This window comes from Tenrec ecaudatus, chromosome 10, assembly GCF_050624435.1.
Source record: "Tenrec ecaudatus isolate mTenEca1 chromosome 10, mTenEca1.hap1, whole genome shotgun sequence".
Classification (NCBI taxonomy): domain Eukaryota; kingdom Metazoa; phylum Chordata; class Mammalia; order Afrosoricida; family Tenrecidae; genus Tenrec; species Tenrec ecaudatus.
The window spans coordinates 37,824,721-37,837,625 of NC_134539.1; the positions used below are offsets into that span (position 1 = coordinate 37,824,721).

Below are 12,905 nucleotides of genomic sequence, written 5' to 3' on the forward strand. Positions count from 1 at the left end.
CCAGGAGGAAGGACATTTGCCATTCCTTGAGTGAACCCAGAAGGTAGAACTGGCAAATGGTAGCTCAATAGAAGGAAAACCTTCTGACGGTCAGATCTACTCCAAATTGTGACAAGCTGCCTTGGCTGGGTGAGCTGCTTCCTTGGGGAGGAAGAGCCGGAGTTCAAGCATTTCATGGGAACAGGGATTGAGGAGAGCAGAGCTTCTCAAGTTCATGTGCATGTGAGTCCCTTGGGGATCGTCTTAAATTGCAGACTGATTCAGCAGGTCCTGGGTGGGACCTGAGATCTCTGCATTTCTTCCAAGCTTCCAGGTGAAGTGCATTCTGCTTGCCCTTTTACCACTGCACTGTGCTCTCAGGAGACAAGGGCATCCTGCAGCAATTGGTATTCCGTGAAATTTAGTAATATGTCTGTTATCTAAAAATACTTGGTGCCAGGCATTGTTCCAAATGCCTCACGTATGTTTTTTTATTTTGCGTTGATAAAGATAATTTGGACGTACCTGAGGTGAACTATAGCAGAGATCACAAACAGGGAGGACATTTAAAAGGCGTTAAAATTATCCAGGTAATGGGTCGTGGAGACCTGGTGCAGACAGCAGATTCGGCCGGGAGCTGAAGAGAAGCATGTGTGTTTCCGCTGTCCATTGGCGAGGAGGGGCTCGCTGAGGGAGAGGGGAGAAAAGAGGATGAGGAAGGTGGAGTGTTCAGGAATATCTAAATTGGGACTGGAAGTGAGGGAAAAGTGGCCTTAGGGGAGGGGGCGAGCAGGGGGGAGAAGAAACAGATCCCATCGTGGTGGAGTGAGTGTGAGAGAAACCAATTGAGACCTGGGAGGAGGAAGGAAGTGGTGCGCCCTGGGGGTTCACTAGATGGGACTGCTCTGCCCCTGAGAGAGCAGCTGGTCGGTGTCTAAGCCAGACCAGACGCTGTCAGAGATGGCAGCGTTGAAGGTGCGGGGGCAGAACAGACAGAAAACTCTCCCAGACGTTTGCCTTTAAAGAGAAGAAGAAAAAGGAAAAATACTAAGGTTGATAAAGATCAAATCAGCTCCGTGTGCATGTGTGTGTGTGTGTGTGCATGTGTGTGTGTGTGTGTGTGTGTGTGTGTGTGTGTGTGTGGTGATTTGGGTGAACGTCCAGAAGATATTGGTTCCCAGTCAACCATTCCTGCATGTTTTGTTCTGTGACATTGACCGCAGTCCCCACTGTGCAACAGCTCTCTTCCCGCCGCCTCCTTGTGTGCACCTTCTCCATCCATCATTGCTTCTCACCCTTCCTTTCCTCCTGAGCTCTATCCCTGGGCAAATGCTCCCTTTGGATATTGTGTGGTTGACTCTTTTAAAGGAGCCTGGAGGGATCTCCTTGGTGTTGTGACCATTCACTCTGTAGACCTTTCCATTCGGATGAAGGCTGGGCCATAGGATTAAGTGTCCAAAGGGTGTCCTAAGATCTTAGTCTCAGAGTTTCAACAGTCTCTGTCAGACCATGAAGCCTGGTCTCTCTCTTTTTTTCTTTCTTACTTTCTTTCTTTTTTTTTTTTTAACGATTTTAAGTTTTTTCCCCACATTTTCCTCCCACGCTACCTAGGATCTGTGATGGTCCCTTTCAGAGTGTTAGCCGTGGTAGCCGGGCACCATCTAATTATTCTGGTCTCAGGATTGTGGAAGCTGGGGCTCATGTGGTCGGTGCATCCTCTGGTCTAGTTGGTTCCCTGTGTCTTCGATTTTCTTCACTCTCCAGATAAGTTTTTGATGTAATTTTAGGCTGAGGGAGATGTGAGCAGTGAATGGATCAGAGGAGGAAGCAGCAGGCGAGAAGGGCAAACGAAAGACACAGCAAAGAGGGGTGCAAACAAGGCAGGAAGGATCGAGTGCTCAAGTCAGGAGAGCTTTCTCTGGAAGCGAGAGAAGACAGGATGAGAACAGAGACATTTTGAAATGGAGAAGAGGGAGGTTGACCCAGTGCGTGCTTGCCTGGTCTAGTTCACTAGAGATCACTGCCCCTCTTTCACTGATGAGAAAATTCAGGCTCAGGAAGGGGGGGCTGGCTTGTCTGTGGCCTCATAATGAGTTGATGGTACTACTGGAATTATAACTTTGCTCTCAATTCTCCACTCCAGGCCTCTGAGAACCACACCAAAATAGGTTCACAAGGGATTCAGACAGAGCAGGATTTGCAATATCTAATTCTCCTGCCATCTGTCAAAGTGCCTGAAAACATGTGTGTTTCAGATACACGGCGACCCTATGTGGATCAGAGCAGAACTGTGCTCTGTAAAGTTTTTATTTATTTGTTTGGTTGTTTGTTTTTAATAGTTTTATTAGGGGCTCATACAACTCGTATCACAATCCATACATACATCAGTTGTGTAAAGCACATTTGTACATTCATTGCCCTCATCATTTTCAAAACATTTGCTCTCCACCTAAGTCCTTGGCATCAGCTCCTCATTTTCCCCCTCCCTCCCTCCCTCCTCTCCCCTCCCTCATGAACCCTTAATAATTTGTAAGTTATTATTTTGTCATATCTTTCCCTGTCTGACGTCGCCCTTCACCCACTTTCCTGTTGTCCATCCCCCAGGGAGGAGGTCACATGTAGATGCATTTAATTGGTTCCCCCTTTCTAACCCACACTCCCTCTCCCCTCCCAGTATGGCCACTCACACCACTGGTCCTGAAGGGATCATCCGCCCTGGATTCCCTGTGTTTCCAGTTCCTATCTGTATCAGTGTACATCCTCTGGTCTAACCAGATTTGTAAGGTATAATTGGGATCATGACAGTGGGGGAGGAGGAAGCATTTAGAGACTAGAGGAAAGTTCTATGTTTCATCGTTGCTACATCGCACCCTGACTGGCTCGTCTCCTCCCTGAGACCCTTCTGTAAGGGGATGTCCAGTGGCCTACAAATAGGCTTTGGGTCTCCACTCCACACTCCCTACCTCATTCACTATGATAAGAGTTTTTGTTCTGATGATGCCTGAGACCTGATCCCTTCAACACCTTGTGATCGAATAGGTTGGTGTGCTTCTTCCATGTGGGCTTCGTTGCTTCTGAGCTAGATGGCCACTTGTTTACCTTCAAGCCTTTAAGACCCCAGATGTTATATCTTTTGATAGCTGGGCACCATCAGCTTTCTTCACCACATTTGCTTATTCACCACTTTGTCTTCAGTGGTTGTGTCAGGAAGGTGAGCATCATAGAATGCCAATTTAATAGAAGAAAGCATTCTTGCATTGAGGGAGTACTTGAGTGGAGGCCCAATGTCCTTCTGCTACCTTAATACTAAACCTATAAATATATGCACATAAATCTATTTCCCCATCCTCATATAGAAATATATTTGCATATGTACATGCCTTTATTTAGACTTCTGTGAATGCCCTTTGCCTCCTAGCTCTTTCCTCAATTTCCTTTGAATTTCCTCTAGTCCCATAATCATGCTCAGTCTTCATTTGGGTTTCAGTAATTCCTGTTGGTTACATTACCCTTGATCATGCTCTACCAGGCCTCCTACACCCTCCTCACCACTGATTTGGATCACTTGTTCCCTTTTCCCTGGGTTGTTAACACCTGTAAAGCTTTTAGTGGCTGATTTTTCAGAAGTCTGTTGTTAGCTCTTTCTTCTGAAGTGTTCCTGGTGGGGCTTGAGCTTCCCACCTTTAACAGCCGAGTGCATTAACCATTCATACTACCCAGGGACTTTTTTGAAAATGCAGGATTAAAAGGCCATGTTTCTCTGGCTTCTTGGAAGTTTGGTGGCTCATTTCGGATTGTATCACGGTCTTTGCTATTCTTTGCTTCCCAGTGACTCCAAACCTATACATTTACTCTGGGAATCCAACACTAAACCCAAACTCACTGCCACAGAGTTGATGCTGACTCGTAGTGACCCTATAGGACAGGGTACAACTCCCCCTGTGAATTTCTGAGAATATGGCTCTTTTTGGGAGTAGAAAGTCCCATCTCTCTCCTGTGGGACACAGTGGTTTCGAATTGCTAACCTTGCAGTTAGCAGCCCACCGCGTAACCTCCCACCACCTGGGCTCTACTGGCAACCAACACATTCAGAACTTGTTTAGTAGGTTGGCACAGATGCCTGGCTGCCCCCAAGCCCCCATTTCCTTTAAGAGATCTTCACTGGGTGCCTGCCCTGTGCTGGGTTTGATGCTGGAGATACGATGGCAGGCACACGCATTTCCATCAAGGAAGCAGGCCACAGTCCACGGAGAGCCACGATTCCAAACCATGTTCTGTCCTGCAAGGGAGAGAATCGAGTGCCACAGGAGAACATGGCTGAGGCTGGAGAGAGCAAGGGACACTTCCTAGAAGAAGCATGTGACCTAAGATGGAAAAGATGTGGAGGCCCTTTGGCTAATGAAGAAGGAATACCTGAGCACAAACCCAGTGCCACCATGGGTTATGTGTCAGGCTGCTGACCAAGCTGGAAACCCCCATCTGCTCCAGGAGACAACGATGAGGCTTTCTGTTCCCGTGAAGAATTCCAATCTCAGAAGCCCACGGGGCAGTCCTCCTCTTGTGTATAGGGTTGCTATGGGTCGGAATCTACCGGATGCCAGTGAAAACTGTGAGTGGAGACCCAATAGCTATTTCACTCCATCTCTCCTTCCTCCCCGCCTCTTTCTTCTTCACTAACTCTCCTTTTCACTCCCTCTCGCTCAGCAGAGATGCCCTTGGAAGGGGTAGCTAAGATATGCCGGAATCCAAGTGTTTTTAGATCTTTATCCCCCACACAGGTTGGGAGTGTGTTCGCTTGTGCGTCTCCTCGGTTCCCTGCTCTAACCCCCTGGCTGTAATGTTGTTTGGCACTGAATAGGTGCTCAGTAAATATTTGTTGAGAGAAATTCATTGATTACTGACTGCACTGGGTGATGATTCATTGAGTGCACATGAAGTAGGGGAGAGAATGCTGGGAGGCTGGGATCGTCCGTGGGGAGAAGGAACCGGCTAACAATTGGAGGCAGATGGAAATGGAAAGCGGCCTGGTAAAATGGAATACCGCAGGACTCGGAGTGAAAGAAATTAGCCGCTTGGAAATTTTAACCTTGGGCAAGTCACTCAATTTCTGAGGCTCGCTTAGCCTTCTTGCCTATTAAAGAAAGACCAGCTTTGGCCAGCCTAATTCATGGGATTGTTTAGAGGGTGACATGGCATCCTCTAAGTAAACATTTGATATGAGAAGCTATTAGATGCATTTGTATGATTAGTGTGAATGAGGAATCCCCTTCTCTGTCTGGTGCTAGACTCTGCCTGTGGCTATCTCGTAGCAGAGGATCTTAACTTAGGCAGGAGTTTGAACTAAATGACTCATGGCCCTTCTGGGCCATATACAATCTGAACATGACTCATGAATCCATCACCGAACCATCTCTAGAAGTTGTCTTTTAAAGTTTGAAATCCATAATGATCGAGGTAAAATTCGGAAATGTTGGATAAAATCGTGTTTAGACCAAAACACAACAAATCCCCGGAAGCTTGCCTTGTTCCCTGGCAAGCGCACTCCCAGCTTCTCTGTGTAACAGTCTCTCCAGAGGAGGAAAGTTCTCGTGTTGCACCCCCTCCCTCCCACCCCAGAAGTGAAGGCCCTCAGTCTGTAGAGCAGTCCTGCAGCCATTTCCATCAAGAAGCCGAAAAGGAAGGGGGTGTAGGGTGGGGAGTGAGAGAGGGTCCCTTAAACTAAACAATCAATGATTGGGGTTTTAAAGAATTTAATAATTACTGGGAAGGTCCTAGACACTTAGCGACTCCCTGGCGTTATGAAAATCGTGCTGACTATTGGCAGCGGCCTGCCTGGAGACCAATTTCTGTCTCAGCCCTCTCTGGAAAAAAGAAAAGATGCCACAAATCCAGTAGCTGTTCAGAACAACAAAGAAGGGTGGAGGTGCCTTTGGCTTCTGACAGGAGTGTCTCTGAATTCCTCCAGGAATTCCAGGCCGAGGCTAGATCCAGCTGGCAGGCGGTATCGATCTGCACTTGAATTCACTGAATAAATAATGGTTGCCATAGTTATTGAGCAGTCACAACTGGTTGGAGAGCAGGGAGAACTCTGAGCTCCTTCTGTGAGTTCGGCCATGAGAAAGTCTGGTGACAAGATTCTGCAATCAACCCCCTCCCGAAATCCAGCAGACACATGACTCAGATTCTGCACCCTGATAATGAACATGGGAGCTTCCTGGTGCTGTCAGCTGAAAGGAGGGGGGGGCTTAACTGGATGGATGGGGCTTGTTTTCTTGGAAAAGCCACTCTCTCAGGTTATGAGCCTAGGTTGCTGTTTCTGGATATTAATAGAATTTAGTGTTAACAAGAAGAGTGTTGGATCTTATTATAGCTACACTGTACCTTTGATCATTAAAACAAAAAACACTAGAGGGCTGCACAAGGGTGCAGCTCTCAGCTTGCTCTATTTAATCAGTTTATTGTGCCAACAACCTAGGCTGGACATTTTTAAAGAAAGGAGCCAACAAACCTGCCGCCTAATATTTTCATTTGTCCATTTCCTTTCATCCTTGTCTATATGCAGAACTAATTTTTACATAGATGCAATCACAGCTTAGATTAAATGTAGCATTCTACTCCTCAGTCAATAGTACTAGTAATTTCCCATGTTGCTACATAGTCAGTGTCTGTTCTTTCCCATGTCTACAAGACGTCGGCGGATCCTTATTTCCTGAAATGTTGTCTCTGTTCTGTAAGCTTTCATTTGTTTCCAGGTTTTTGGTTGGCTTTTGGTTTGCTCCTGGTTGTGTTTTTATGTCATGGATCCCGCTGCATCATGTATCTTTACGCATGCAGTTTTATTCTTCTGTTGAATTTTTCCTTTGGTAAATTCCCAAGAGTAGGATTTCTTGGTCAGAAGCAAAGAACATTTTAAGGCTCTTGGAATGTACTGCCAGATCTGCAGTCTGCTTTTTTTTAAAAAAAGAAGGAGGAGGAGTGGGGACCTTTAAGGTAGAGCACCATTGCAGGAGGACTTTTCTTAACGAGATTTCTAGGGGGCTTCCTCTGACTGAAACCTGGGACGATCTGAGGAGCAGAGATAAGCCACTGCGGATAGCTTGTACCTATTATGATGAGCTGTTCCCCAGAGAAAGTACAGAGCCTGGTGGCGTAGTGCTTACTTGTTGGGTTGCTAACCGTGAGGTCAGCGGTTTGAAACTACCAGCCGCTCCTCAGGAGAAAGGGCATTCTACTCCTAAAGTGACCATCTCAGAAGCTCTCAGGGGCAGATCTACCCTGCCCTACAGGGTCGCTCTGAGTGAGCATGGACTGGATGGCTCTGTGTGTGTGTGTGTGTGTGTGTGTGTGCGTGCGTGCGTGAGAGAGAGAGACAGAGACCGAGGGAGAGAGAAAAGCTATGCTATGCGCTGGCTTAGGTTACACATTGGTCTGTTAACAGCAAGGTCAGCAGCTTGAACCTACCAACCACTCAGCAGGAAAAAGATGAGACTTCTATCTCCATAAAAACTGACAGTCACAGAAACCCACAGAGACAGTTCTGCCCTCTGAGGTCCCTCTGAATTGGAATTGGCTCAATGGAAGTGAAGTTTATTATTATTATTAACTACTGCTACTATTATTGCCTTCTGTTTGGCCCCGTAGTTGGCAGCCACTAGCCGTGTGTCAGCCATTGTCTTAGGGGCGGACGGTGCCAGGTGCGTCCGTGGGATCCTCGGAGTTGAGGCTTACAGCAACTCATGGAGGTCGGCTCGATCCTAACCCTCACTGTCTCCTAGCATCTACTGTGTAACACTGGAGAGACGTGGAGAAGGGTGAAGAAGGAAACCAGTGACCCCGGTCTGTGTCCCACCCGATCATCTCCACCATCTCCATTTTCTCACGGAGGACATGGCGCCCTAGAGAGTTTGGGTCACGTGACTCATATGCCTATGGTCTTGCGACCTCCATGCCCTTTGTTCTGTGTTAGGTTGTGTTAGATGATGCACCTGCAAATCACGGGACACGGAGGTGTTGCTGGCTCTTTTCCTGGTTATACCTGACCCTGACACGTCAGAGCTGGAAGGGCCCATAGAACAAAAGCAAAAAGCTGTTGCGTCATCAAGTCGGCCGCCACTCAGCGGGGCTCCGTGGGCGTCAGAGTAGAACTGTGCTCCATGAGATAGATGCGCACTGTTGCGATCTTTATGGAAAGCAGGTCACCAGGCCTTTCCTCCAGGGCGCCGCGGGGTGGGCTCCAGCCTTGCCATGCGTAGCTGGTTGCAAACCGCTTGGGGGTCATTAAATCCAATTTCCATCCATGGTAGCTTAGCCTAAAGAGGGAAGAACTGACTGACGTCGTGCACAAATAGACATCCACGGTGCATGCTGGGGCAGCCCTTCCATTAGCCAGCAGCTCCCACAGCCCCCACCGAGTGAGTCTGCTAAGACACAGTCATTGGTTCGCGGCCAGCGGCTGTGGTTTCCATGACTCTTTGAAGAGAGAGCTGCACACATCCTCCTGATGTGAGTCCTCATCAGGAGAATATGTACAAACGAACAGCCATGGTCTCATTCATCCAGTGTCATTGGGTACCGGGAGCGGTGTGCCATGAATGAGGTATGGTTATTATCTCCATGATCAGGAAACTGAGCTCACACGTGCAAAAGACACGCAAGCTAGTAAGTGCCACAGGCCAAGGTGCTGCCTGAAAACCAAGATCCTGCTCCAGGAGCGGGGGCACCCCCCTGGATGTACAATGTGCTCTCAAGGGTCAGACCTGGACGCAGGCCTGTTGAGGTGGAACTGGCTCCTTAACGTGCCTTTTCTCATCCCTCTGCAGAACGACATGGGTTAAAAGAACCAAAGAGAGTGGAGGAGCTATGCAACAAGATCACAAGCAGCTTAAAAGACCACCAGACTAAGGGACAGGCCCTGGAGCCCACCGAGCCCAAGGTCCTGCGTGCCCTGGTCGAACTGCGCAAGATCTGCACCCTGGGTCTCCAGCGCATCTTCTACCTGAAGCTGGAAGACTTGGTGCCTCCACCGTCTGTCATCGACAAGCTCTTCCTGGACACTCTGCCTTTCTGAGCAGAAACCACGGGAGCAGGGGACCGCCTCATCTGCTGGCACCTGCTTCCCGTGCAGGGCGGGAGAGGTCTGGACACGTACCATTTCTGTCCTTCCTTAAGAGAAAAAGCAGCTCTTGGAGAAAACAAAGACTTTTTCTTCCCTTCTGGCACTCTTCCTTACAACCTAACGCCAGAAAAGCTGCAGAGTATTGTGTGTGTGTGAGGGGTGGGGGGGGTGTTTTATATTTAGGCTTTGGGCGGAGGGTGAGGAGTGGGAGGATAGTTCATGAGGGTTTTCTAAGAAATAGCTAACAAAGCACTTTTGGATGATGCTATCCCAGCAGGGGGTGGGGGGATGCAAAAGGATAATATAACTGTTTGAAAACCCTTTTCTGGGGAATACAATTAAGAGTCGCTTTGTACTTACAAAGAGAACAGCCGCGGTGGTTTGCCAGGGTCGGTGTGTCTTGAGAACGATCCCTGTAGTGAATCCTTCTTGTACCAAGGGTGCATATGTGGTGCAAACAAGACAGGAATTCCCTTCTCTAAATTTCTTTCCATATTTTACTTTAACAAGTGGTTAAAAAAAGAGAGAGAAGGATAACCTATGATTACCTATGAGTCAGACATAGCAAAAACAATTATGGCTGTTCCCTTCCATATACAAGTGCAATTTTTAAAGTGCTGTCTTACTAAGTCTTGTTTATTAACTCTCCTTTCTTTTATATGTAAATACAAAGGAGGCAGTCATGTTAGCAAATGACACATGCTAATTTTTCTAGCAGAGGCTTGGTCCCCCTGCCCTTCTAGAACCCTTCTGAGGAATGGTCCAGTCAAGATGTTTCAGCCAATCTTGATGGAACCAGATCCCTGCCCTGACTGACCAGCTGTCTGGAGGGGGACTCCGATGATAAGATGGGTTGGGCACAACTATTCGGGTTGCATTTTGTCGACCTCACCAGAGTTCCCTTAGCTGGAACTAGTTATGCCGACTGGCTGACTCACACATTCAGAAGCTGCCGGAGCAGTCGGTGGGTCAGACAAATATTTGATCCCTAGATGAGAGCATGCAGATAAGTAGAAACTGGATCATCAGGGTAAACATCAGGGATTGTAAGGTTTTATATATATATATATACATATATATATAAATTTTCATTTTTTTCTATCAGTTAAAGACAAACATTTTGGAGAAAAAGCAAGTCTTATTACGAATGTGACTACTAGAGAGGATTAGTGGGCTGCGTTTCAACATTCCGTGTTCGTATTCCCTTTTGTGTGTTTATACTGTTAATGCCATATTATTATGAGATGATTTGTTGCATAGTGTCCTTATTTGTATAAACATTTGTATGCACGGTATCTAGTAATAGCTTTGCCTGTATTTATTGCAAGACCACCAGCTCCTGAAAGCTGAGTTACTTAAATGGGATGTTCACAGCAACTTGGAAGCACCAAGTCGACAAATAAACAAATATATATATACACACATATATGTATGTATATGTATATATATACATATATAGGAGGTTACATATATATATATTTATAATGTGTCTTTTTATTAACCCTTTGTACAATAAACTTCTCATGCAGTTATTTTATGGTTCATTTGCAGTGACTTTTAAGGCAGTACTGTTTAGCACTTTGATAACATTTTGCTTATGTTTTGCTAAATTCAAATAATGTTTGAAGATTTTTCAGTCTAAAAATCTTTATATTATATACTCTGTATCAAATCAGACTATCTTTGGTCAGTTTTGCTAAGAAGCAGACTTTGAATGTCAGACTGATGTCGCAGTAGTTTTTTGTTAGCTTTAAATCCTTTTTGCTTTAGTTTTTTTAAAGAAAGAATAACAAAACTATGCTGTTTATATTATCATTAAATTATACAATCAAACAAATGCCAAATGAATTGCCTAATTGCTGCAGAGGATAACCCGATAGGGAATCATAGATGTTTTGCTTTTTTTCTCCAGTCATTCTGATATTTGATCATGTATTATGTTTGTGTGAGCTTTTACAAAAGAGTGTTATTTTTTATATTAAGAAGTGGGTTTGTTGGGATCTTGGAATGATGGGCTTGGAAGGAGCCTGACTTATCAATTAGTCCAACCCCTCAGATTCATAGAGAAAACAACTGGAGCCCAGCAAAGGGCAAGGTCATAGCCAAGGTCAAAACAGAGAACTACTTCCCCTTCCAATGGTCTTTCTACTAAACTACTCTGCATTTTAGGAAAACAGGCTTTTACGTATAACCGCTAACATTTACATGATACCTGAAGATAACCACGAGTAACATAGTACTTTTGCATTAACTTTTTGAGCTTATATGCAAACATAATAAGCATTATTAAATATCAGGAAAGCTAACATTTCATACAAGGTAGCTCCAGACCAGATTCAAATTGAATTTGAATAAATTAGAACGTTCGTGCATACATAACCCTCCCGGGCACCAGGGGTGTTTGGAAAGTTGATCCTCATTTCTGTCGTGTCTGTAAAGGAAAAAAAACAAAAACAGCCCTAGAGAAATGCTGTCACTTTTCGCTTTTACATCCATTCAATTAAGGAAAAGACGTGTTAGCCGTGGTATCTGTTGGTTGGAAAGAGTCAAGATAGTTGTTTGTTTGGGTTTGGGGTTTTTCAGTTGTCGTTCAGACACTGGCGCTGAAAACGAACCTGCTAGCCAGAAAGCTTCCGTGTCCTGTAGTGATCTCAACTAGGAGAGCCGCCGAGTCGTCTATCAGTTCCACGCTCCTTTATTTTGTCTTAACGCTGACACACAAGGTTGTTCAGAACGGACAACCACACTAGCTCGGCAGAGAACCAGAAAGAAAGCAGGTGATTCTTCCCCCGGCGGGCGAGCTCTCTGTGTGTGAACATGCCTTCTGTGGGCAGAAACCAGGAATCCAGCAGCTGCTGGTGGAGAGTGCCTTGCTTTTATTTCAGACAGCAGAGGTTTCCCAAGTTTCTCTGTTCCTCTAACGGCGTTGCTCTTTGGTGTGTGTTCACCTGTGGTTGGAAAGAGATGCTCTTGTACATTGACCATGTAAATTTAAATGATTAAATTAAATGACATTTTATCAATGGCTACTGATGTGTTGAATACCCATGCTTCATTTAACGGTTTTCTCTTCCATGAGATCAAGTCTGATGTAGGCTCCTAAAACGCATCCCAAAATGGATTTAAAGGGCGGGGGCGGGGTGGGGGGCTGATTTGCGATTTGGAAATAGAGTAAACCTCACGGATCTGGAAGAAGAACAGGGTACTTTCAATAAGCATTTATTGAATACTTCCTGTGGATAAAGCCCTGCTGTGCTTTGAGGAAATCCAGGCATGCACATAAAACCTCATTTTTCTTTGAATTGCAGATAACTGCACTCTAGCCAATAATGGATCGCCTCCAAGCGTGTGTTGGGGTCTGCATGACTTATTTTTTTATAGCATTGTGAATCAGAATTTAGAAGGATAAGAGGGAGATATATCAAAAAGATTGGCCAGTCTACCTTGCGTTTGGGCCATCGCTACTACCTTGACCAGAAACCCTTTCTCTGCGGGCCATGCAGATGGGACTTCTATTCCCGTCTGCCCAAAATAGCATCTATTCTGAGTCAGTGCAGGTGGTGTCTGTTTTTGTGTTGGTGGCTCGAAAGGAGAAATGGCTCCTTCATCAGTCCCTCATTAAGCATCCCTGTGACTTCCATGCACCAGTACAGCGAGGTCTCAGAGCCAAACTGCTTTTCTTCCCTCTCACCATCTTCATTACCGCGCCTGTAACATACAACTTGTGGAGAACCAAAAGCAAGCACCATTTTATACGTGAATTCCAACATAGGTACATGCCTACTCTCCAGAACAACATCAATCAAGCCCC

At 45.9% G+C, this 12,905-nt stretch overlaps 1 protein-coding gene across 2 annotated transcripts in view; it reads left to right on the top strand.

Annotated features, from left to right (window-relative positions):
• NR4A3 (nuclear receptor subfamily 4 group A member 3) overlaps positions 1–12,108 on the top strand; it is a 42,644-nt gene extending 30,536 nt beyond the window's left edge. For both annotated transcript variants that reach the window (XM_075560218.1, XM_075560217.1), the window contains one exon: positions 8,799–12,108. In XM_075560218.1, coding sequence (XP_075416333.1) covers positions 8,799–9,046 — 248 coding nt within the window. In that variant the 3' untranslated portion in view covers positions 9,047–12,108. The remainder of the gene's footprint in view (positions 1–8,798) is intronic.
• Positions 12,109–12,905: the final 797 nt, after the last annotated feature.